Source organism: Ambystoma mexicanum, chromosome 5q, assembly GCF_040938575.1.
Source record: "Ambystoma mexicanum isolate Mex_15411 chromosome 5q, UKY_AmexF1_1, whole genome shotgun sequence".
Lineage (NCBI taxonomy): Eukaryota > Metazoa > Chordata > Amphibia > Caudata > Ambystomatidae > Ambystoma > Ambystoma mexicanum.
This window is the reverse complement of record NC_090933.1, coordinates 755152367-755179829: the sequence shown is the minus strand read 5'-3', so window position 1 is coordinate 755179829 and position 27463 is coordinate 755152367. Positions and strand designations below refer to the sequence as shown.

Genomic DNA, 27463 nt, shown 5'->3' with positions numbered 1-27463 from the left:
AGAACTACAGTTGCCTGCACAATTGGAGTTCTCGCACTTATTTAGATCTTAATAAGGCGCTTCAGCACCGGACAGTCAGGTACTAGCAAGTCTGCTAGCATAAAAACCTTGATATCCCGCGCTCGCCTCATTATTGATTTTATCGTGTTACAGTCAGTCCATTGTTATTTTACCTGTTGAAGCATTGTAGCACAGCAGTATATTTAAATACAGAATTTAAAGCCTTGTAGACTTTTAGCCCTCTTGTGATTTAAGCATACATTTGCAAAATACTTTGTTTTTATCCTTATTTTTATTGTAAACTTAGATCTTTTGAAATTTGACTTGCTGTGTGTGCTGAGATGCTTCATGCCTTAGAGAAAGCTTGATCAGTGCTAAGAACTACAGTTCCCTGCACAATTGTAGTTCTCGCACTCATTTAGATCTTAGTCAGGTGCGCCGGCACGTTAGGGGCTAGCAAGTCTGCGCAAGTCTGCGTAGGATGCACAGCACTGACTCCCTGTTGGCTCTCTCGGGCGCTTCATCGCGAAACTGTCTGGACCTCCAATTGTTGCTTTGCCGGTAAGACTAGGAGTATGCAAGCGACATTGGAACTTGATCAGCAGATGGCAGGCCTGTTCACTCCAGCCTCCTCAGGGAGTAAGGACTTGAAACCTACTGTACATGCACTTATACATATGAACTCCACTGATATTTTAGAGATACCAGTGGCAGAGTTAAACAAACATCATATATCCTTCAGGGATAATTGCATTGGTAAACTAAATACCTCCATTAGGACAACCCTGTTGAATACCAGATCATTAGATAGGCACTCCCTAGAGGTATGCAACTATATTATAGATCAAGATATAGATATTAGGTGCCTGACAGAAACATGGCTCGGTGAGTCAAGTGGCCCTAATATTAACTTAGCTACACCCAACGGTTATAGATTCTTCAGACAAAACCGAGAATCTTGCAAGAGAGGCGGAGTTGGAATTTTAGTAAAAAATGAACTAACAATCTTTAGATCACCTATTTCAGTAGTAGCTATGAGATCATTCTTCATAAAATCACCCCTACACCTAATAAATGCCTGAATATGGTTTTGGTCTATTGTCCACCACGAGAAACACCAGGTTTCCAGGAGGAGTTCATAAGCATTATGTCCTCTCTAAATAAACCTAATAGCGCCACTTTGGTACTGGGGGACTTTAACAGATGATTTGGGAACCCTCAAGACCCTGATGCCACTGAAATAGAAACTCAAAAATCATGATTTAATTATACACAGTAAAGGTCCAACTCACAACTGGACTGGGCCGCTCCAAAAAATGTAAACCTAAATCTTCTATCGGTAGTGCCCTGTATCTGGTCTGAGCACTTTTTTTATCTTTCCATTTCTCCCCTCCTACCGATGTGACCAATAGGAAAAATGCCTTAAAAGAAGTGACAAGCAGGAATTACAACAACATTCATATTAATGACCTGAAAAACTGCTGGGATAAGATCAGGAATAAAACTTCACAACATGATAGCCCACAGTTGCTAGCAGTTGAATATGAAAGGTCCTTCGCTGACCTTATGAATCAGGTAGCACCAATGAGGGAGAAAACACTCAGAGAAAGGACCAATGGTCAAACGGTATACACGCATTTCACCGCAGTATTTTTCATCGTGTGTTTTTTCATCGCCGTTTTTATTTCGAAAAAAACTTTTTTTTGGGGGGGTTAAAAAATTAAATATATGGTTGTGGGTGTAGGGGAATAAAAAGATTTTTTTTAAAAAATGAGTTTTTCGAGAAAAAAAAACGGCGATGAAAAAACCTGCGATGAAAAATACTGCGGCGAAATAACGTAGAACCGGTCAAACTTGGTTCACTCCAGCTCTGACCAGTCGAAAACAAGAAAAGAGGAGAGCAGAAAGTATTTGGGAGAAAGAGCAGTCAGTAGAAAATAAAAATGTTTGGAAATCTCTCGAGAAACTCTACCGCAAAGAAATTATTTTGGAAGAAAAAGGTTTTTACGATAATGAAATAGCTAATGCCAAACATGAGTGTAAAAAACTCTTTGAAATTTTGAGAGATCTCGAGAAGCCTAAGGCTTTGCTAGTCACCTTTTCTCCGCAGACAAAGGATTGTGATGCCATTGAACAGGCTTTTCCCCCAAAAATTAAAACAGCTCAGGATAACAACCCACGTGGTAACAACAGCGAGTAGGGAAGTAACAACTCAGGAAAAACTCATGTTTTTCTTTGAATCTGCTTCTCACGCTACCATCATAGCACCCCTTAAGAACATGAGGACAACCATGTGTTATGGTGAAATACTTCCATCTAAAATTATCCTGGATAAAAGTAAACTATTTGTACCTCTTTTTATTCGCTTTGCCAACACTTCCTTTGCAAGAGATGAAATACCTGACATATTAAATAAAATGTGTCGGTTACACCTCTCATCAAAAAGCCTTCGATCTTGTGGACCATGAAAAGCTTTTAGGGAGAATGAGTACTGTGGGAAACTGCTCACAGAATGTAACTTGCTGGCTTAGATCTTTCCTAAGTATTCTGAGGTCCAGGATTGTTTGGGGAGACGTGTTCTCCCCAAACAAGTAGTTGGAACTACTTGAGTGTGGAGTACCGCAGGGGGCTTGCATTTCTCCTGCCTTGTTCAATGTATTTTGCTGCACATTATGTGATCTCCTGGATACCCTTGGAGTCCTTTTCACCAACTATGCAGACGACACTCAGCTCGTTGTGGAGCAGAGTGGTAAATATGAAAAAGACGCAGAAAGAATTTCCACAGTCTATGGTGCAATACAGAGTTGGATGGCACTCAACGGAATGTGCCTGAATGCAGATAAAACTGAAGTCTTGATCTTTGCCTCCTCTCAGGACCCTGCCAAGCTTCAGGCCCAATATGTCCGTTTCGATATTGAGAAACACCATATCAAAGTAGCTAGCAAAGTATAAACGTTGGGGATCACTCTCAAACCATCTTTGAGTATGTCGACTCACATTAACACTGTTATAGGCAAGACCTAATATCATCTAAGACTGTTGAGATTGGTGAAGCTTTACATCTCTGAAACTAACTGTTCTACGCTACTTCATGCTATCATTATGCCCGAAATCGATTATTGTAGTGCTTTATTGATCGGGTCAAATTAGGGCTGTTTAAGAAAACGTAAAATACTGCAAAATGATGCAGGCTGGATAGTGAAGAATGTACCCCAGCACAAACCGATCACAGCACACATGAGCGAGCTACATTGACTCCCTGTGAAAGCCAGAATTTGCTTTAAAGCCCTTGCGATCTTCTACAAATGTCTCTATAGTCAAGCCCCCAGTACATTAAAGAATGTATTACTGTACAAAAGTCCATCAGAATTACTCAGTCTCTCAATACCATGAGGCTGACTTGCCCCAAGAGCAAGCGGGTCAAAGGGAATGGTTACTCATTCCCGGTGCAAGCTGCCCAGGAACCCAATAAACATCTAGTTGCTTTGCATACCATAAATGACCCTTTAAAATTTAGGAAACAATTTAAAACCGCCTTGTTTGAATGATAATACCCTGGTTCTGGCTATAGCCTTTTCTCTTGATTGTGACCGGATGCCTGTGGGCTCCGGTGCTATATAACTATATAAATTAAATTATACCAGACTTCCCAAAAGATTCATCTTACAAATGGACGTCTCAACTCTGGGGTTCAGAGCAATACTACCACAGAACAAAAACAAAGAAGAAAAACCCATCATGTACATCAGCAGGAAGCACCTACTGAGGGAATTAACTATTCTATAATAGAAATTGTAGCACTTGCCATCAAATGGGCAGTCTATAGCCTACAATATTATCCAACGGGTCAGAAATATAGACCATGCCCCATTAGTCTGGATGGCTAGGAATAAAGATACCAAACCCAAAGTCTTAAGGTGGCTGCTGGCCTTAAAGTCTTTTGCATTCAGGGTCTAACACAAGATGGGTACAGAATAAGCCACTGTAGACCTCTTGTCAAATGGTCACAAGGGCAGATGAAAGAAGAGCACTTAGGGGAAAGTATGGAGGGGTGTCAAAACGGGATAGGAACACCTTTCAGCTGGGAAGGCAAGGGGGAGGCCTACCAGAGAGCCATCCAGAGCTAGTCCTATCCCTGAGCTGGACGACAGCAGCAGAGGGCCCCAGTTCATGCCGCCCCTTGTGCCGAAATGTTTGTGTGCAGACCACTTTTAACTCAAACCATACCTCTTGTACAAGATACCTGCTAGTCTTTCCCTTTATTTCATACATGCTGGAACAGACAAACCCCCTAGACCAGCGGAGGTGGTGGGGAAGAATACTAGCAGACCGATTGCCCGATAACAGTCTTACCGGTGTGCCCAAAGCCTTAGGGTACCAGACCATGTAAAACCAGACCATGTAAATAGACACATTGCGTACCGGCCAGCCGTCACTGAAAGATGGCAAACCCGCATGGAGAAAGTGGGTGGTGCTTAGCCTCCTTTTCAAGATTTCTCTCGCAAATACATGCCCCATATAGGAAACACAGGGCCAGATTGGCCAGGGAAAGGTGTCCAGTCCTCAGCTCAGGTCAGGAAACGGGAAATGTGCATTTTTCAGGTGAGGTCAGAGGTGGAGGTAGATACTGACAAAGACGAGCAGGAGGGATGAGCGGCAGCTTGTGGAGAAGATTTGTAGAGCAGGTAAGGTATTGGTTACGGAATGAAACTGGTTATGCAGTTTGAGTGTTTATGTGGCGACCGAGTGTATATATAGTAGTGTAAGGAGTGTCTGGAAGTGAACGGTACTGAGTGAAAGGAGGGCTTTTGAGTGGTGGGAGGGAGGAGTGGTAGTGTGCAGAAGGGATTCAGAGTGAGAGAAAGGAGCACAAGAGTGTAAGGAGGCGTGGCATCAAAGGGTGGAGGAGAGGATTGCACATAAAAGAAGAGTGGTGTTAGGAGTGAGACAGAGTAGACCAGAAGAAAGAGTAGTAAAGGGAGAGGTGAGAGTGAGCATGTTCGACAAAGACTGAACCTATCACAGTAATTTTAAGACACTATCCAAGCTACATTAGCTCTCTAATAAGAACTGGGGAAAGTGGTGATAGTTAGGAAGTCTCTAAGGTAGTCTAGAGAGCCGGCTTTTAGGTTATCACCAGTAGTATATTTCAGCTTCAGGCAGTAGCAGTCAATTTTCAGTAGCATTGAACAGTGGTTATGGACACCTGGGTTAGGGAGGAGATTTGACACTGGAGAAAGTAAGGGATGGCCATAGGGCCCACAAAAAGTCTAATGAAAACCCTTGAACCATGCTCGAGACTCAGTAATTCTTGTGCCATTTGTGACAGCTTTGAACTCGAGACCCACTGCAGAAATGCCCTGGAAGTTCTTAAAGGCTACTAGCAAATATGGGGATGGCTATAGTGTGGGAGATCTGGATCCCAGTAGGTCCAAGCTAGATCTTCTAAGAATTATCTGCATGCTCCAGCCAGTTCCCCCTTCTCCAACATGACTGAGATTATCACCGTCTGTTAAAAAAAGAAGAGCAGGGTGAACCTGGCTACAACACAGATACAGAGTCCGCTTACTATAGGGTGCAAGTGGATTGGGTTCAACATTCAGCTGACTTTCTGGACAGCAACGGAATCATACTTTTCAAATGCATGCTCTCATGGAGCTTGGGCGGGGTGAATGGGACATACTAGAAAACTTTGTGTTTGAAAAAATGATGTTTATTTAATTTTCAAAAGAAGTTACTGGGAGGCATACCTACAAATGCACAACTAAAAGCAGTTGGATGTTTTACAACATACTGCAGGCTAATCAAGTGCGTTTATATTCAACCATTACTTGAAGTCCATGGGAAAGAAGCGAAAGCATATGTTTGTAAAGTAACAAATGTATACCTTTAGCAATGAAACTAGCACTGAAAGAAACAAATTAAAGAATAGTTCTCATTTACACACCTCCTGTTGAGCAGTTTTGTGTTTTTCCAAAACAATTGTCAAATCCAACTCCAACTTTCTCCGTTCTTCACCCATCTTGATAATGATTTGGGACTTCTGTTTGATCTGTTCCATCAATTCATCGTTCTCTTCCTTTAGCTTCTGCAAGACTTTCTCTCTGTGGAGCAACTGGTTTGAGAAGTGTGTTAAACTCAGACTTTCAACAAGGAAGCATAGCTAGAAAACAAGCCATTTTCAATTCTTTAGACAGCGTAAACTTCAACCGCAACTTCACAGCCGATAGGCACAGTGTGCACTGAACAGCGACCGGATCCTGACTAGAAGCGAAGATGAAAAAAATATGTTATGGTCTGTCTTTTCCTCAGCAAGATACTTGAAAGACTGGGTCAAAGTCTGATCGAACAGGCCAGTGTCACATGATTCTGGGTGTTGATTCTACAATTCCTCTGGTTAATGGGTGCTAGGGACGCCACTAACAAAATCAAGAGTTCACGCTCTTCCCTTTCCAACAAAAACAAGTGATTCAATGACTAAGGAATATTAACTGGGTTGGACTAAAACAGTCAGCTCTAATTGTAATAAAGGTTAAATAGAAGGGTACCTGTATATACCATAGGTCCTCCAGGTAGGTTACATATGAAAGACAACACAATGGACCTAGGCAAAAGAAGCTAGAGAAAACAATTTAATAACTTTTTAAAAAAATATTTATATCAAAAATATTGTGGTACATTGAAAAAAATACTTTCAGTGTTGTCTGTTCATAACATCTCATGTATCATGATTTTAGACATCAATATGTTCCATCTCACCATTCATACTCTCATTCTCACATACACTCGATATCTCCACAATTAAAGCACACTGTGAAATACTGATTTTCACATCTAAACACAAAACAATCCCCTCATTTAATAATATTGTTGCACCATAGACAATTTTACATATGTTCTTCACAGAATAGCTACAATTGCTTTTCTATAAGATCTACACATATTTCGGTCGTGCTTAGGCCAGATGGGCCCACTGATCTCCGACCTTCATCAGGATCAGGGTACCCACCTGTGGGTTTAGCCCAATATAACAAGGTGAGAGATATCCTCTGGGATACGCCTCCAAACCAAACGGACATGCACTTATCAAGACCAAGACGTTGGTGTATCTGGTATTGGAGACCCCTTTGGGCTGGATTGAAGCTAGTGATCATATTGAAGTAACATAAAGACACGGGATTCAGTTGGCTTCACCCACCACAGGATTGGTGCTCCTGTAAGTGACGAAAGAAGTCTGGGGGATTCATTCTGGCGTCGACACTACCCCTGACACGCAATTGTAGCTATTCTGTGAAGAACATATGTAAAATTGTATATGGTGGAACAATACCATAAACTGAGGGGATTGCTTTGTGTTTAGATGTGAAAATCAGTATTTCACAGTGTGATTTAATTGAGGAGATATCGAGTGTATGTGAGAATGAGAGTATGAATGGTGAGATAGTACATATTGATGTCTAAAATCATGATATATGAGATGTTATGAACAGACAACACTGAAAGTATTTTGTCAATGTACCACAATATTTTTGATATAAATATAAAATAAATGTTATGAAAGTGTTTTCTCTTGCTTCATTTGCCTAAGCCTAATTGTAATACATACACATGTGCACCAAGAGGCAGTACATTAAATGTAGATCCTATAAGCATTGTGATGTGCAATTCATGAACAGAAAAGGAAGCAGCATCCCCTGCTGCCTCGTTTAGACACCTCACACTTCCTCATTAGAGTGAGTCATATAAGGGAAAGCAATGAAATATATAGGGTGTGTCACGATCCGTAGAACTCGTGGTCTACGCAAACAGCGTGGTTCTTCTGCTTCGATACGGCGGCGTTGGCGGTTGCCATGGTGACTATACAGATGCTGTGAAAAAACACGGCGTACTGCTGTTGTGGCACACTGGCGTCGGGTAAAACCTCAGGTCGCCTCGGTTAAACGACGCGAGGCGCAACATCAACACATTGCTGGACTTCTGCGTTCCCTATAAAGTACTGTGTTACTTAGAAACAGGCGCTTCTGATCAAAGCAAGAACCTCAGCGTTTTGACTACTTCCTCGTACTCCAGCCGACTTCTCCTCTGAGCCTGACTTTGCCTCTTGACCACCTCTTAGGATTCTGAATTTGTACTTCAGCGCTCTGCACATATGGTAACGACTTTTTCACAAGATACAGATTGAATTTGGGTTATCCTTGGTTTGGTTTTTGATGTTGCTTCCTGGATACAGTGCAGTGCTCATCTGGGGATTAGATAGTGCACAGGACTTTGGATGCTATGTGATACTTGTGCACATAATGAAGCTGTTAATTGCGTCCTCGTGGCGTCCAGGGTAGCTCCCTACTAACCAAACAAATCTTCCTTTCCTCGCCACATCTAGTACCTTTCCTTGCAATATTTCTCCAGCCAGCCCCATTTTTGGACCTTCTTCGACATTTTAAGAGAGAGAAAGCAGAGTCTTTTTTGCCACCAGACCATACCTACGGTTTACAGCTTAGTGTCCACATTACCAGGTTAGTGTCACTTCCCTACTGCATATTAGGGGTTTTCGTCCGCTATTATTGATACTAACCCTTATCACAGGCTGGCGCATACCTGGTGGTATTTATCTGCTCTCATTTCAATTGTAGCTCGGGCTGTGATTATTGAAATAGGCAGAGTAGTGCTTCACGGGAAAGGTCACCCTTTTATAGGAGACCCCATCTCATGGTTTGGGGTTCCGTCTATCATTGATAAGACTGACCTGCAACTCTTATCCTGTTTGTGAGTATTACAGACAGAATCAGAAGCCAAATTAATGCAGCCCGCGGACACGTTGGCTGCCCTCATGTAGCTAGTAGTCAAGCTCTGTAACAACATGACTGCAGCCCATGATTCCATCCATCACAAGATGGGTTCCTTACAGGACATGGCACAAGTTTCTCAGGGGGATGGTCAGGCAGGAGCCACAGCTGCCGGCCCAGTCTTTCCGGCTCCTAGGCAAAACCCTGTACCAGTGTTAATGTCTACTCAGTTTCCATTGGCACCACCTGAGAGGTTTAACAGTGATCCTAAGTCTTGTAAAACTTTTATTAATCAGTGCAAATTGCATTTCTTGTGTTGACCTGCATCTTTTCCCGACTCTGGCACAACGGCAGCTTTTGTCCTCTTATATCTTGGGGGTACTGCTGCTGCTTTGGCTAAGCCATTTCTCAAGACTAACAGCTATGTACTCTATGATTGCGATGCCCTGATCCTGGCCATGAATCAAGTCTTTGACACTAGATATAACGTGCAAGCTACAGACTTAGAATTCCTTACCTTGAACATAGCATTACTCCGCGACTTTCCTACTTAGCCAAATTTAATCAATTAGCACCTGAAACCGGATGGCCGGAAGACAAAAATGCCGCCGTATTCTATACTTTCAGATGACTTCAAGGATACTCTTGCTACGGTGGCGGTGATGGGTGTGGGGTTACCCAAATTATTGGATTTAGTTCTGCAAATAGATGCCCGACAGGCTGAAAGAAAGGGCAAACAAAGAGCAGCACTGCCAATAACCGTGAGAAACGAACCAGTGGTAGCAAACATTGCTAATGCCGAGCCTATGAAGATAGGAGCTGTTCGTGGCCCCTTATCTAGCGCAGAAAGAGAGCATAGACGCAAGGCTAACCTGTGTCTGTCTTGCGGTTCTGCAGACCATTATTTACGCAATTGCCCAAAAAGACCTGTCCGGAAGCAGGTAAACTACAAAACTTGGCCTTTGGACTCCCAGTCCTTACCAGTCTTACCCCTGGAGAATATGTCTATATCTTTTTCTCTACTCAACGTTCTTCCCTATTTACCCATGCAACTATAGACTAAGGAGCTACGGGGGAACTATATGGATATACGATATGCCTGACAGGCAGAGTTTCCGTTCATTCCTAAGAAAAAAACTGAAGTGCTCAGTTCTGTTGATGGCACGGCTCTTGTCTCAGGATTAGTGACAGAACAGACTGAATTTATACAGATGTCCAATGAATCCGGACATCATGAATATATTTGCTTTGATGAATAGCTGGACCTCAGTATTGAGTCATATTGGGATTACCTTGGTTACAGACTCACAACCCACAGATCGACAGGGAAAAACATTAAGTGTCCTTCTCCTCAGATTATGGTGATGTTCATTTCTTCGATCTTGATACCTCTCTTCCTCAATCCCCTTTTGTAGCTATCACCAAACGCTTAGATAACGTGATTACTGAAGTGTATCGTTCTTATGCTGATTTCTTTGATAAAAAGGAGCCGAACAGTTACCGCCCCATAGGCCGTATGATTGCCACATAGAATTGATACCAGGCACCAAAATGCCCAACGATCGGGTGTATTCCCTTACTGTCAAGGAAGAAAGTCTTAAAGGAATATCTAGAGAATTTGTTAACAACCAGATTCATTCGCCTTTCCAAATCACCGAACGCATCGCTGTTCTTCATTCCTAAAAAGGTGATTTAAGAGCCTGTGTAGATTACAGGGCTCTAAACGCCATCACTGCAAGAAATCAACACCCTCTACCAATTCTCTGTCCTCTTGGATCAGTTGGGTTCCTCTGTGATATTTACTAAATTAGATTTAAGGGGAGATTACAATCTAGTCCATATACGAGAGGGGGATGAGTGGAAAAGTGTTTAAGGCTTGTTACGGATTGTAGGAGTACTTGGTAATTCGACAGGTTATATCAGTATGTTGTCATCTACTTGGACGATATTCTTCTATACTCTGTCTCTGCTCTGTTCTGGAGAGATTGAGAGATAACCATGTCAAGTGGCACTGCGAGTAGAGCACTCGCTTTGACATCCGTGCAGAGCCTGCTAACGCAGGTTCGAATCCCGGCGGGGCCAAACTCAGCCTTTCATCCTTCCGAGGTCGATAAATGAGCACCACACACCGTGGGTAATATAATAAGCAGCGCTCAGATACCTGAGGGTTCGTAGCGCTATATAAATGCCAAATTATTATTATTATGTGTTTGATGAAGCCAAAAAATGTGTTTTCAATACAACGTAAGTCAAGTTCTTGGATTACGATCTTATGGACAGGAGAGTCAAAATGAACCAAGGTAAAGGCTGTATTGGAGTGGCCCATTCCGACTTCAGTAAAGACATTGCAATCCTTTCTTGGCTTTGCCAATTTTTACAGGAGATTTCTACATTCTTTTTCTTCCATCACCTCCCCTCTGACTAGTCTCACTAGTTCTAAATTGCCGTTCATATGTAACCCGGCTGCTCTGACGGCATTCAAGTCTTTCAAGCACACATTCACCACTACACCAGTGTTGCAACACCCGGATCTCCAACAACCTTATATCATAGAGGCTGATGCATCTAGTGTAGTGGGTGGGGCATTGTTGTCTCAGAGATGCTCTGGTACGGGCACATTCCATCCAGTGGCTTTCTACTCATGCAAATGAACACCTTCAGAGAGGACCTATGCTGTCACTGAGCATGAGTTGTTGGCCATCAAGTACGCCTTTACTGAGTGGAGACATCTGCTGGGGGCACACCGTGCAGTCACTGTATACATGGACCATCGTAATCTCCTGGCACTGAAAACCGTGAAATGTGTAAGAGCACAGCAAGCATGTTGGCATTCTTCGCGTTCCCTATAAAGTATTGGGTTCTTTAGACGCTGGCGCTTCTGATCAAAGCAAGTGCCTCAGCCTTTTGTCTATTTTCTCGTACTCTTGCTGATTTCTGCTGTGACCCTGATTTTGCCTATTGACCGCCTCTTTGGATTCCGAATTTGTACTTCAGCTCTCTGCACATACGGTAAATACTTTTCTACCCTTTTATTTTGGTTTTTGATGTTGCTTCCTGGATAATACCCGCTGTGGGACTTTGGTACAGTAGAGTTCTCATCTGGGGATTTAATAGTGCACAAGACTTTGGACGCTATGTAGTATTTGTGCACATAATAAAGTCATAGTTGCATCCTCGTGCTGCCCGGGTTAGCTTCCTACTAACTAAACTAATCTTCCCTTCCTCGCTGCACCTAGTCCCTTTCCTTGGACTATTTCCCCGGCCAGCCCATTTTTTGACCTTCTTCGACATTCTTAGAGAGAATGCAGAGTTTATTTTGCCACCAGACGATACCTAGGATTTACAGTTTAGCGTCCAGATTACCAGGTTAGTGTCACTTCCCTACTGCTTATTCAGTGTTTTCTTCTGCTATTTTTGATACTATAACTGGTCCCTTATTGTTTCACAGCCTGGCGCATACCTGGTGGTATTTTTCTGCTCTTTCATTTGAAGTGCGATTATTGAAACAGGCAGAGTGGTACTTTAAGTGACAGGTCATCCTTTTATATGAGACCCCCGTCTCATGGTTTGGGGTTCCGCCTATAATTGAGAAGACTGAGCTGCTACTCTGCAATCATGTTCATGAGTATCACTAACAATGAGGAACCTGAGGGCATGCTCACATCTCCCCACCCCCCCTTACATCATCTGCTCAGGTGGCCAGGGAAAGGCCCTTGGTTTTGAATACTGACCCTGGGGGTGGATATGCAGGGGAGGATCACCTGGGTGGAGGGAACTTGGGGAATGGAGAGAGGATATCCATGGGTGAGACAGGATACCACCATTCCCCTTTCACTATGAACCCTCTGTCCCAACAACTTTTGTAGGTTACTGTCAACCTCATCCCTTTTCATCCTTTCAAATTGAGACTCAAGAGATGGTGTGGTTATCCAAGAACGAGAGAGGTCAACTAAGAGAACTCATCCTATTTGAGTGAGACATGGTATCCCCTTTCCCTTGTCAAAGTGAATCCAACATGTCCCCTACTTTTGTAGGCTGTCAGGTCGTAACTCTATATTCTGACCAAAATGTTCCACAGTCCTATCATCTACAGACTGGGAAGAGGAATAACCAACTAGAAGTTATACACACTCCCCAGCATTCACACCACTTCAGTACTGAGACGAGGAAGCAGGCTTTTGAAGAGTTCAACTAAAATAGCTAGGCATCTACCACTAATCAGCTTCACAAAGGTCAGGTAATTAACACGGCGGACTTGCACCTGCAGCTTGTTAACAAGGTGAGAGCAGAGACGGCAAAGAGAGGGAGCTGGTGTGTGGATTTGAGGCAGGCTGGAGAGGATCCAGCTGGAGGGAAGCTGGGATAAGCAGGAGCACAAAGTGGACGCCAGGGCGAAGACTGGCCGTGAGAGGGTCGTGGCTTCTGGAATCATTCCTCCCGGGGGCCCACAAATGAAGCCGGGGGACACTGAAGACTCAGAGAGCTTGCCAGCCGCATAGAGAGCGAGAGGGGCTCTCACCAGCTCTTGCCGTATCAGAGCGGGGCTGGGAACTGCTGAAAGTAGCAAGCGCTGCTCGCTGGAGATCCCGCAGAGAGGCGCACAAAATAAGAGCAAGCAGAGACGCCTGGAGGAGCGAACACTTACCGGTGAGTGTGGAAAAGGGAACACGCATACGGGGCTGTGAAACGGACGTACCTGAATGCCAAGCGAAGTAACATTTATTGCAAATGCTACGGAAGGACAAATGAAGTGAATGTGAATAACGAACAAGCTACCAAGTATAACAAGTACTTTTAAAGAGTGCAACAAGCTCTATTGATTACCAAATTAAGTAAAGGATATATTGAACACGTTTTTAATATGCCAATCATGCAAGACAAGTGCTGAAACATTATGAACATTTATGAGCTGGAGTGAAAGCAGGATGAAGTGAAAGCAAGGTGTTAGAAGGGCTAAATTACCACAGAGCAAATTGCTTGAAATACAAACGCAAAGCCAAAAATACTGCCAAGAAGAAAGTGAAATCAGCATTGATTCAAGATACAAGAGTCCACAGGGCTACAGGTTTAGTGAAAACAACCTGTGGTGGATAGAGCTTAAAAAGTATAGAAGAACAGCAAAGTGCACATTATCTGCAGTCCTGATTGGTTTAGTTCTCTCAAAGTGAAATATCAATGCCTGGCATGCATCCACATTATGAAGCATTTCCTCAGCTGACAAGTATGAAATCAAGGCTAAAAGATTAGGCAAGCGATCTCTTGTGTGAGAAAGTCAGGAAGGACCATTGGAATGGAATGTCATTTTTATTACGATCCCTCGTTCTGCAATTAAGTCAATATAGCTTTTAAAAGTATGCATTATGGACCTCTCATAACCCAAAAGACCATCCTGCTCCTCGCATTCTGTGATGGAGTGGAAACGGTGAGGGCCTTGGGGATAATCCAGATGGATTGTTGCAAAAGTGTGTAGGCAAACTATACAAAAATCCCTAAAAACAACTCCAAATGATTCAGAATAATGCAGCACGCCGGCTACTCTGCCTCAGAAAACTTGATCATTTAGCCCTATTGTTTAAATTCCTTCACTAGGCTCACTATACATCCATCATACATTAGTTAAATAATGTGTTCTAAAAAGCCCATCCAGGGGCAGAGCAGCCCCAAGCTCTGGTACTCTGACTCAGAAAAACAGACTTCAAGTGGGCCAACTTCGATTCAGGAAAACACTTAACATACATGTATGACAAGACTGTCCCCACTCCTCCACAAGAGTAGTCTTCCCATTCCACATTGCCAATGCTCCCGGCAAAACTACCAGGTGTGTCACACCCAACATGCTGCACCCCACCAGCTCTGGCATCACCCATTCCATTCTGAAAGAAGGACAAATAATATGGCACAGGACCTTGCATCAACTGTAAAATCCAACTTTGAATGTGAATAATGCAATACCTAATGCTACATGACATAGGTAAGTGACTGCTGCTTAGCGGAGAACAAATCCTCCTTTCTGTTCCCCCCAAGTCCCACTACTTTCTCACCAGTGTTTGCCTTCCTGCCTTCCACCACCTAGTCCACCTCGCCTATTCTCCGAGTACTGTGACGGGTCAGAAGAAGGAGGCAGACACGTAAGGGATATTTTTACAGATCTTTCCTTATTGCTAGAGGGGTATCCCTGCCTATGTAAATAAATAAAGGTGCTTGTCAGTCGTCAGAAAGTCCCAAAGGAATATGTACACTGTCCACAACTAGTTCCAACTGACCCTACCACTATCTTAACTATCTTAAATTAGATCCGGAGAATATCTGCCCTCTCCTGGTTGTCTCTTATGGCAATGTCTCTTCTTTAGTCCAAAGTTCTCTTTAGAATTATATCTTTAAATGATCTCTTCTCACCCTCTGGATAAATGCATGTAATTGTTTCACAATGCACTTGAGTTTTATCCTGTCTTTAGTGACAGTTTTTCGACACTCCTTTTTAGCACCCTTCTTATAATTTGATCTAGACTTGCATGCCTTTCTAACTCCTGTAACCCAGGCCTTCTTTAGTTGTGTATACTTTATTTTGACTTGTCCTTCCCCCACTCCTGGGGTTTCGGATCATCTCTCCTCTTATTTGGTTCACTTTATTTCACTTCAAATTAATATTTAGAGAATTTTCTCTCTTGTTTGCTCCACTCTTTCCCTCTTAAACCATAGGGTACTTTCCCCTCTTCCCAGGGTATTTGTGCCCCATTCTTAATGGACTTCTTCAGGCTTATTAGTTATTCTCTTTATCACATTAACGCAGCTCCGCTTAAAGGCTTTCAATTCAGTATCTCATCAATTCCACTGCAACGGGTTTCTCCCACTTCATAACAATGCCCCGGCGGCCTCCAGGTTCTTCTGTTCTCACTTTTACCTCCGTACCTGCAGGGGAACTCTATGGGGCTTGGTGCGCGCTCGGGTTCTCTTACTCCCACTTGGATCTCGTGCTTCTCACTCTTGTAGATGTCCCAACCTTGGTACTCTGTCTCGTTGCAACTGACCCTTGGTGCAGGTGCAGGTAGCAGGGTGTCTCATTGACTGCCCGGCTGGGTGGTTCAAGCACTGTTCGATGGGCACACAGGGTTGTCTTTTTAGACGTCCCACTATCAAACTCCATTTTCTGGGACTGATTACTTTCTCCCAGAACATATAAAGTTGCCATTGACTTTACTAGTCTTTTTAAATTTACAGACCCAGTACAAACTATCTTCCATAGAGTACTGTAAAGGGTTAATAGTACCCCTTTGTGTCTGTTTCTCATGGAGCATTATTTTGTTCCCTTATCTCTAAGATTTGGCTGGTGGCAGTGGTATCTACCATTTTTATTTTACTCCGAGCTATGAAAATAGCCTCGGTACTGTTAGAGGCTATGGTGGTAGCCTCGAACCTTAATCCACTGGAACCCTTTTAATTTTATTTGGTTCCGGTTGGGTTTATTTGCCATTTCTTTTTGTAAAGGTCTTTCTCATGTTTTACTCTGCGTGCCAAACCAGGTTTGGTTCCTTTGTTCGCCGTCCTTTGGCGGGCTTCTGCACAGAAGCCCTCCTTAGGCGCCTGAGTGTCTGGTTGGACAGGATGGGAGGGAGGGGTTTTAGGCCTCCTGCACAGGGTCTCCTTGGAGACCCAAGTTGCACTCTTTTTTGATTGGCTAGGTGGCTGTCCTGCCAGGACAGCCACCCTGCTGTGTGATTTACAGCCAGGCTGTGTGAATGGGGGAAAACGGCTTCAAAACAGGTCTCTGGGACTTGGAAGGCAGAGTTGCCACTGGAACGAGAGAACCAAGAGGAGCTGAAGGAAGACGACTGCTGCAACTACTGAACATCCTGGTGAAGCCCTGCTGCAGGTTCGAATCGCCTGAAACTTCGACGCCAGAGGAGATCCGCAAGTAGTCTTCACCCCTTGAGTCTGGTGGGACCAACCAGCTCACAAAGCCCCTGGACCTCCCTCGTCAGCCTCGTCGAATTTGCTGTGCCACAGGAAACCGGATAGCCATCTTGAGAGAGTACCTTTGTGCTTTTAAGGAGCGCACCTTTTATTTGTCGCTTTGCTCTGCTGCTGGCTTCTTCCCTGGGCAGTGCAGGACCCTCTATTCTTCCTCCTTCTCATCAGTCCGACAGTAGCTTCAGGAACCATGAGCCTGCTGGAATTGCCAGGAACTACCGCCTCAGCTATAGCATTCTTCTTCATCTAAGGTACTGTTGAAATCCGGTCGTTCCTTCCGACTGAACGCGGTGAAAGTATTTTAAATCTTTCGCCTCTCCGAAGGCTTGTTCTTCTCTACTCTTTTGAATAACTTTTCCTCCGACCAACTTCGTTTTGAACTCTTGGCAAAGACTTAACCACAAACTACTCTGAACCGTGTGATCCTCTGCAAAGACTCTGAATCATTAACATTGGCCCAGGCCTATTGATTTGAATCCTAGTTGTAGTAAGCCTTTTCTAGATTGCCCTGCCTATCACTTGTTGGTGTTGTTGATTTTTGATAACCTTGTTCTTTCCCTCCCTTTTTAAATTGCTAGAGTGCCATTTTGCTCACACTTCATTTTGAGCTTAACTTGTCCAGAATTGATTGGGTGTGTTGTAGTGTATTAAGATTGTGATTTTCTGCTGCTTTATATTAGTGAACTGTTTTATAACTGATGGTGTAAATAAATGTATATTCTTTTACTCAGAAACCTTGAGTCAGTGTTTGTTTGAACCATAGTAATTGCTGTCCTTTGTGCAACTTCTGATACTGCTCACTTTACTCTTGAGATAAGTGTGGCTGCTCAGCCATCGCTACCACTTTACTGTGTAGTACAGGCTTGTACCAAAGGTGAATTTGTACTTGCACTTGTAGTCTTAATTGTGTGTGGTGTTCCCAAAGGGTACTGCATATGATTCTGCCTAACAGAGGAGGGCCTAGGGAGTTTCTCACAGGAACAGGAGTCCTTATCCGCTAAGGGCAGTCTCTCCCAGTGAGGTTCACTTTCCTAGATCCCTACGGAGGTTCTTGCAAAGCAGACTCACCTCCCTAGCCTCAAAGGCAAAGGGTCCTCCTTAGGGAGAAGGAACTAATACCCTCGATTCATCACAGTGCTCTGACACTAAATGCTACTCACTGTGACATTATAAAACACCAAAAACAAATGAATATATACATTCTATAAAGTACCATATTTTCCCTTTGACAGGTGAGGTAAGGCTCTATAGAGGAAATAGCCTGGCGTTTGGTAGCGCCGATGATGTTATAGACATGATGTAAACAGTCTTAAAGGATAGGAAGTCTGTATCAGAGCAGGCCACAGGTACAAACGGTTTGTGAATTAGAGAGATATGCCATATCGAATAAACACAGACCTTTAGATTTCAAGGATCCAAATGTGATTTTATTTATTTACAAACGGGTGGTGGCAGGGACAAAAGCCTTGGGAGCAAAGAGTGTCACAAAGGATAAAATAATAAAGTGTCCAGGTTCTCCCTATTGTGGGGATACTTGTCTTCCCCAGGATTACTATAGTACAACACAGGGGTATATCGACCAGCTGCTACTTCTCTCAAATGTCCGTCATGGGATATACAATTAAGCTGTTTTTCTATCATAAATCTTCTTCACAGGGGTATACTGCCTTGGTCAGTATTTGTATTAAACACCAGGAGGATAGTGTCTGGTCTGCATATGGTCAATTATGGTTTATAATGCCCCATGTCACAATAAGGGATGTGGGTACCTTGGTCACCCTATCAGGGATACGGCGCATCGTCTTCTTCCACCTCCTCTTTGTGCTGGCCATCATCCTCTATAGTCTCCTGGTTGTATCCTGACCCTCCTCCTCCTGCTCTTCCTACTGGGCCATTGTCATCTTCCTGGTTTTGGTCCTCCTCATCCTGGCCATCTTTGTCTTCTTGCTCCTGCTTCTGGTCATCATCATCATCTACCTGGCCATCGTCACCCTTGTGGTGGTAGTAGTCGTAGTCGTCGCCCTCATCCTCTGGCTGGTCTTTCCCGCCCTTGACATCCTCCTGATTGCCATTGTTGTTGTCCTCCTGGTTGCATCATCAGTGAGGTGTCGCTTAGGTTTCTAGGCACAGCAGGCCCAGGACCTACCTCTGGGCACACCGGTCCCACTCAGGGAGACAAAGCAAAACAAAAGAGGTGATGGCTGGAAGGTTACAATTAATCATAACCTCTGGAAATCGCTCTGGGCAACCATCTAGACCATTATTCCTCAGCCTCTGAAGCTAATACAGGAAGGGAAAAGACAATATGCAAATCAAGTGTGGTCCCACCCCAGAAGGCAGGCAAAGGCCAGATTACATTAGAAGAGCCATGTCCGAACAGAGCACAAGGAAATGGGAACAGCAGGAAGAACGGGAGGAGTCCGGGAAGCCAAAACACAAAGCCAGAGTATATCGGGAGTCCTCTCTCTCGTAACAGTGGTCATCCAAACACCACTGCCCAAGCAGAGTGTATTGGGAGTCATCTCCCTCATTGCAGTGGTATAAACAATACTGCTGAGCCATCTCCCTCATCAGAGTGATTCACCCAATACTGCTGTTAAAACAGAGGGCCTCTGGAATAGTCTCCCTCTTCGGCTTGGCCCAACAGAAGTCATTGGAAAGCCCAAGAGCTTTGGGAAACAATCCCCTCATTACGATGCAGAAAACAGAAGAGCGATAAATAAGAAAGAAAAAGAATACCTTGGCGAGGATATCCATCATCAAAGTGGTAGATGGGAGCCAAATAAGGCTATGAGTTTTTCTACTTCCTGGAACTAGTTAAAGAGACTAATCCACGTTTCCTACAATAGTGCTTAAAGACCACTGTGGAGAACTTTTATAGAGGGACCAGAAGAAAGGATTTCTTCCCCTGGTCCCTTGTGATAGATTATTGAAGGAGTTACTTATACTAGAAGACTAAAGCAGCCAGAAGAAGGGAGTCATTCTCTAGTTCCTTCCACAAACTCTCTCTTTTCTCCCTCTGGTTTCGCCAACCATTTCTCATGTTATGTTATGCTATGTTATTTTGCATTTATATAGCGCCTTATATACCATTGGTATGGTCTGAAGGCGCTGGTAGGTTCAACGCCCTCGGGAACCGAAGTTCGGGTCAGTAGAGAGAGAAGAGAGAGTCAAAAAGTGCGTGTGTGCACCAGGTATGTGTGCAGCTGGTGCGGAATTCAGGTGGTAGCTGCTTCTTATCGGTAGGTGTGGTGGTTGAGAGATCAGGAGTATGTGTTCGCTCTGGCTGGCTTTATCCAGGACGAGTGTGGCTGCATTAGGCCTGAGGAGAACGCCTGGCTGGGGGGTGTGAAACCAGCAATGTTTACTTAGAGTGTTGTTGAGTGAGCGGGAGATGTAGATATGAGAACAGTTATACCGAATGGTGTCATAGTATCTCTGTGATCTAGTTGAGTGGTGGTGTAAGGGAGAGAGTAAGCGTGAGGTGTGTTATGATAAGTACTCTTTCAAATGTTCCCTGCATTCCAAAGCATATTATGTATGTCACGCAGTTACGAGCGGGCAGGTCCGTTCTATTCATTTTGTTCGTTTCAGGCGTTCGGGATTGTCCTACACATTCATGCTTGCTTGACCTATTCTTTCTCCAGTGTGCCTCACGCATGCTCTCATGTGTTCCATAAGTGTGCACTCCTGTCTTTCTTGTGCGGCTATTGGGTACAACTTCTAAATGCACTTGGGTAACGCTTCTAGATGCAATTGGGAACAGTTCTAAATTCAACTTTCGTCAAAGGGGCTATTGGGTACAACTTCTAAATGTAGTTGGGAACACTTCTAGGTGCAACTGGGAACACTTCTAACTTCAGACTTTTCCCGGAGAGGCTAATGTGCGCAACTTCTGAATGCAATTGGGAACAGTTCTAAATCAACTTTTCTCCGAGAGACTATTGGACGCAACTTCTAAATGCCATTGGGAACACTTCTATAATCAACTTTCCTCAGAGAGGCTATTGGGCGCAACTTCTAAATCCAGTTGGGAACACTTCTATAATCAACTTTTCTCAGAGAGGCTATTGGGTGCAACTTCAATGCAATTGGGAACACTTCTAAAATCAACTTTTCTTAGAGAGGCTATTGGGCGCAACTTCTAAATGTAGTTGGGAACACTTCTAGGTGCAATTGGGAACACTTCTAACTTCAAACTTTTCTCAGAGAGGCTATTGGGTGCAACTTCAATGCAATTGGGAACACTTCAAAATCAACTTTCTCAGATTTCTCATCCAAAATTCTCTCTCTTCTCCAAAACATCCTCTCCTTTCCTTCCTTCTCCCCTCCTCCCCCCTCCTCCTCTTCCACCTCTGCTAGCATGTCCACCTTCTCGCCCATCACCCCAGCTTGTGTCTCCCGTCTCCTGTCCAAAACTCACCCTACCACCTCCCCCTCTGATCCCATTCCCACCTCCCTCATCCCCAAAATCTACCCTCTCCTCATCCCCTACCTAACCTCTTTATTTAACACCTGTCTCTCCTCTGCTATCTTTCCTTCAGCTTTCAAACACGCCCTCGTCTCACCTCCAACTTCAGACCAATCTCCCTTCTCCCCTTCATCTCAAAGCGCCTCGAGTGCTTAGCCTATTCTCAACTCTCAGCTTTCATCTCCTCTCATTCCCTCCTCTCCATCTGGTTTCCGCCTTAAGCATTCCACTATTCCACTGAGACTGCTCTCACATATGTACTCAAAACTCTCCTCACTGCTCGCCACGCTAAGCAATCTCATTTCTCATCCTCCTCGACCTCTCCGCAGCCTTTGACACTGTTTATCACCCCTTACTTCTTAGCACTCTGTCCTCTCCTGGCTCTCCTCCTACCTCTCCAACCAATCCTTTACTGTCTTCTGGGCGGCTGCACCTCCTCCAACTTCCCCCTGAACTATGGCGTTCGCCAGGAATCTGTACTCGGACCTTTCCTCTTCTCTCTCTATACTTCCACTCTCGCTTCCATCATCTCTTCTTTCGGCATCTCCCACCACTTCTACGCAGACAATACCCAACTCATTCTCTCCTTCTCCTCCTTCACTTCTGACCTCCATCACACTCACTCTTCCTGCCTCACGGCCATAAAAAACTTGATGTCATCCCACTTTCTTTCCCTCAATCCTGACAAGCCCGAAGTGCTTTTCTTTCCTCCTAACACTCTCTCGCCCTCCCCGCCTCCTTTCATTCACTGTCCCCCTTTCAATCTTCCCGTCTCGACCCATGCCCGCAACCTAGGCCTTTACATTGACTCCTCTCTCTCCTTCTCCACCCAAATCTCTCTAACCTCTCGTTCCTGTGGGCATCACCTTTTCAACATCTGCAAGATCTGCCCCTCAATCACCTTTCACGCTTCTAAACGACTAATCTCCTCCTTTATTTTCTCCCGTCTCTTCTACTGCTCCTCTCTTCTCTTTGGCCTTCCTATCTCTCACCTGAATCCCCTGAAATCCATCTACCACTCCTATATCCGCACTCTATGTCTCCTCGGCCCTCGAGACTATTTCTACATCACTCTCTCAACTCGGCTGGCTCCCATTCTACTCACAACTGAAATTTCAATTCCTCTGCCTCGTCACCAAATCTCTCCATGACCCCCCCATCTTTCCTCCCCCCTCTCACTCTACTCTCCTTTCCACCCTCTACGCTCAGCTGACCAATACCTTCTCACCGTACCCCCAGCCCCTTGTGCCTCCTCGCGCTTCCGCACCTTCCAACTCTTGGCCCCTCGCCACTGGAACTCCCTTCCTCTCCCTATCCCTATCCGGTCCTCCCCCACCTACCCATCTTTCCGCTCCTTCCTGAAAGCCATTCTTCTCCACTCCCCCCCTGACTCTCCTTCCCTACCTCTGCCCCACTTCCCTCCATATCCTCTTCCCCTCCCCTCATCCATATTTGATGCTGTAACCACCCAAAGGCGTTAAGACCCCCGAGTTCTCCCCCCCACCCCTCCCCGAGCGAATTGTTCTGTATACTGTGCCACTGATTTGTTTCAAGTTTGTAAATATGCTTCTGTCTTTTTGTAATGTTGTTATACTGTAAAGCGCTTTGGTGTAAAGCGCTATATAAACTCAATAAACATAACATAACATAGTTGAAGGAAACACAAACTCAACTTCAGTTAATGACTTATGTTTATAGTGTTAGAGTTAGAGTATTTGCTTTCTGACGGAGGACAGAGAACATTTCATTTTGACAGACATTCTGATAGCTCACTAAAATGTTCCAAGTTTGAGGCTGGGCAAGCCCTTCAGAAGTGGGATAGCTAGGTTTCTTTATTTAATAAAAGTGTATAGCCCACAACATGACCCCTCCTGGTAAGTTTCTTCCTTACACACTCACAGGACCCAGCACACAGAGCCCCATCGTTGTCTTAAAGAGGCCAATATGCCTGTCCGTGCAGGTATATGCCAACTTGGTTGTGAAGTATTGAGGCCATGATGAGTGAGAACTTGCTAGCTAAATAACCCATCAGAACTTATTCTAGAATATTCTAACTGAACAATAAACCTCAAAGGCCTGGTCACGCAACTTCAGCGTACTTTTTAACTATGCTTTGCATACTTTATTCTTGTGGGTTTTCAGGTTTAGTAGGTTTTTTGGAATTGAGAATGTTAATGGCATTGCCATCATAGTATATGCATTGTTTCACATTTGTATTACCTAGGTAGTAGTTTGGTCATTTCATGACAGTAAAGCAAGTGTCGACATTTCATCAAAGCGATTTTGTCTGGATAGCAAAATGGTGTGGCTCAAGAGTGAATAGAAGTAGGCTTTAATGATGGATGATCATCAGTGCTTATAGTGGGGACCTGAGGAAAGGGAGGAATTGTGCATTTCAACAGGAAGAAAATGCATGTCAACAAGTTTTATGTCGTTCTGGGAATGCATGTTTTTTTCTTTGCATTATGTAACTAGTTTTGCTTTCCCCTTTATTAAGACTTCACAAGTCCCAGATCACAAAGAAAAAAAAGAGGACTGGATGAAAATCTTCAGGATGGCATGGAGCATGTTGGCATGCATGGGGAATGTATTAATATATTTTTTTTATTTAGTGATGCTGCTGGGTAAGGCTGTTTTAATCAGAGTGTGCTATTAATGTCCTTGGAGCATTCGCAAAGCAGCACATCCCCTAGCTCTTACAAATGCAAAGTAAATAATTGTACACCTGCTTGTCGTGAATTAGGAACAGAGAACTACAGAGGATTTGTGTCCCTGGTACCTCGGCAGTGCTCTACCACTGGAACAAAATGTTTCACCTTTTGGAAAGCTTTTTAAAAACTAACTTCAAACTCACCTCCTCGTCATTTCGCCTTTTATGTTATGAAGCCATATGGAATGGAACATAATTATAGCGTTAAGCACCCGTCCCAAGGGCTGGAACGGGTGTTAACTGCCTGGGGTCTGGTTCGTTAACACCCTTTCCAGCCCTGCAAAAGGGTGCTTAATGCTCTTAGCACCCCGTGTTTCCAATCCAAAAACCCGGGGTGCTATGTAAACTGTACTTTCATTCAACAAACGAGATTTCGTGCTGCGTCCCGTTTATTGAATGAAAATACTGTCTCAAGATGGCCGCCATGGATATGAAAGGCGGGCTCCATACAGAGCCCCTCTTCCATTACCATGGTGGCAACAGAGTGGCAGAAGCGTGGCAGCAGAGGGGCCACTGTTACTGAATAAAATAGTTAAGTGGTGCGGGGGGAATGGAGGGGACAGTACAAATAAAAGATATGGGAGTGTGGGGGAAAATGGCGCTGCAGGGCAGGGAAACCAGACTTCAGGTCCTAAGGAACCAGTGCCGAGATAAGCAGTTTCAGTCAGTTATCCAAGGAACCCGGTTGGCTGCTCCCCCACCCCGGGTGCTAAAATCAGTATTTTAATGTGCGCTATAGTAAAAACTCGCTCACAAATCAATCAATGTGTGATTATTCAGACTGAGGTTTTCAGTGCATTTTAAGAAAATAATATTATCTGAAGTCTCTCATGCTTGTGTGACACTTTAATGCATCAATGCATTTTGCTCCCCAAAAATAAAAGATTCTTCCTAGTAGTGATTTCTTGATAATGTTATCAAGAAAAGGTTACTTCCAATCACCCAGGTCTCACTTGGTCCTTTCCTTGCACGCTTCTGTACTCATTCCCCTGTTCTGCCATTCCTTTCCCTGTCTTCTACACTCTCCTCTTTCTTCCTCCTACTCTCCCCAGCAAAGGCATCATGAAGCAGACGCAGACAACAGGTCCATGTTTGGTCCACACACTTTTTTTAACTTAATAAGCAGGTTGGAGTAAGGCCTAACTTGCCCTATATAAAGTGGGATTTATCTACCTAAAGAAAACAAAGGATAGTCTGTCAGGAAGGCCAAAGCAAATGTCCGTCTGTATCCAAAGCCTATACTTGCCCTCACAACTAACTGTATACAATGTGTAGGGTTGTTAGCATCAAAATGAGTGAGTTCAGAATAAACTTCAAAGCTTCTTCCAGCTCTTGGCTTGCAATCAGCTTCCCTCCCCCAAGTTCAAAATAGTTCATAAGGTACCAGGGTTTCCTTCCCAGCAGTTCAAATCTTCAAGCTTTTTAAAAACCAATACAATTCCTTGGGATACTTCCCAACTCTGCTGGTATGGTCATTGTTCACAAGTTCAAATATGTAGTTCAGCTTCCTTATTTCATAATCACATATGCATTAAACACAAGCTTCTTTATAGGTGCTTTTAGTTGCTTTTCCATGCAGGCGTAAAATTGGTCTATGCGCAGTTGTTGGATCACACGGTCCACCAATTACAGGTCACGCAACTGGATGCTTGCTTTGTTCACTTGTGTCGCACTCTTCTGACACTTTACCGTGACTGGATTGGCCCCATACACTTTTTGCACTTTCTTGTGTTTTCTTGGCTTCTTCCAATGCGTGTTTTCACATAACAAACAGTTCCTGGTATTCCTGGTGGCTTTAGCCAAGGATAGTTTTCTCATATAATGTAGTTCTTGGTATCAACAAGATTTCACAAACTGACTTTCATACTGCCCGATATTCAGGAGGGCTCAAAACTTGCTTTTCATTCCGATCAGTATTCAAAAAGTACTTATGTTTTGCTTTCACTTTAATCAGCATTCATATAACTGATTGATTCTGCTCAAATCAATATTCATTGTCCATTTTGCATATTTCCCCTTCTTAGTACACTCACCGGTCAGAGTTTACGACTGTTCTACGAGGTCCTCTGCCACCACAAGCTCTCTCGTTCCCGTGTGGTACCTCCTTTCTTCTCTCAGCGGCTCTCTCTGGCTCCGCTCACCCAGCAATGCTCCTCCTGCAGCTCGGGATGCACTCAACTGCTTTGCTCCGTCACGCTGGTCTCCTCTTGGATTCACACGGCTTCCAGTGCCTCTCAGCTTTGCTTCCCGCTGCATAAACTCTGCATCCTTTCTCGGGTCTCGAGCGCTCCGCTTGCCACACCGCTGATCTGGAGAGGTCTGCCTGCACCCAGGAGTCTGCAGCACTGCTTCCAAAGCTGACCCCATTTCCACAAGTATTTTGGCTTTTAAAGTTCCTGCCACAACAATTGTTACAAAAAGGACTAGACAGCTCATTGCTGAAGCGGCAGTCCTGTCTTACTCTTGCTGTCCTCCTCCTCGTCTCAGTACACAGCTGAGGCCAGCATGTGTGTATGTTAATAAAATCAGGATGTGTCTATCAAGTTGGTTTCTTCCTCGTCTCAGTGTCAAATTGATGTTTCTTGGGGAATTTTTGGGAAAGGGGCTGACAATAGCCTATGAAGACTTGAAAGATAGAGGTTTTGATATGAAATGGGGGGTACCATGTTTCACCTAAGAACATCCTCTCCCCACACCCCAAGTCTCCTCCACCCAGGAGAACCTCCCTCGCATATCCACCCCCAGGGTCAGGAACCAAAACCAATGGCCTTTCCCTGTCCACCCGAGAGGAGGTTACAGGGGGGAAAAGAAGTGAGGACGTCCTCTGGTTCATCACACCCCATCTCCCTTCCTTTCACTGTCCCTCCAATGTTCTCCCTTCTACTCCTACTCTCCCCTCTCTACTCTACTACTCTACTCTCTCTGCTCTACTAGTCTCCCCACTAAAACACTGCACTCTACCCACGCCTTCTCCCACAATCACCCCCTGTCACTTTCTACTCTCCCCTTATCAATCTCACTCACATTGCACACACTCTCAAGCACCACTTTTGCCAACCAACCAAAAGCTCAACTTACACACACTTTCAGCAATCACTCTGCAAGCTCTTCTGTACTGTTTGTTCTCTGCTTGGTCTTTTGCTGCTACTCCTCCTCTCTTGACCTCACCCGAACAAACCACACAGCCCAGTTTCCTATGCCCATTTCATCGTCCCCTTTGCCTTTTATTGGTTCTCTCCTTCAGCTTGCTCCCCAGGCCAACCAACGGCTTCCATATCCCCAAGGACTGGGTTACGGATATACAAGCACGTAACAGGCTTTGAGCCTTGCCCTTTTTTTAAAAGTAGGGTTTGTCTGCCTGCCGGTGTTGGATGCTGACAGTTTAAAGTGTAGTCAATTCCAGTGCTCGTGTCAGGATAAAACAGAGCGTTAGGATTGCCGGTTTGATATGTGAAACGTTCCACGGTTCCACTGAAGGTAAAACCAAGTTTGAAGTCTGTGTTATATCAAGCGCCTGGATTGCCTTTTCAT

At 44.3% G+C, this 27463-nt stretch overlaps 1 protein-coding gene across 3 annotated transcripts in view; it reads right to left on the bottom strand.

The window, feature by feature from the left end:
• Positions 1–27463, bottom strand: part of LOC138497642 (polyamine-modulated factor 1-binding protein 1-like) — a 2990269-nt gene that overhangs the window by 2111563 nt on the left and 851243 nt on the right. For all 3 annotated transcript variants that reach the window (XM_069621239.1, XM_069621237.1, XM_069621238.1), the window contains one exon: positions 5948–6115. In XM_069621239.1, coding sequence (XP_069477340.1) covers positions 5948–6115 — 168 coding nt within the window. The remainder of the gene's footprint in view (positions 1–5947; positions 6116–27463) is intronic.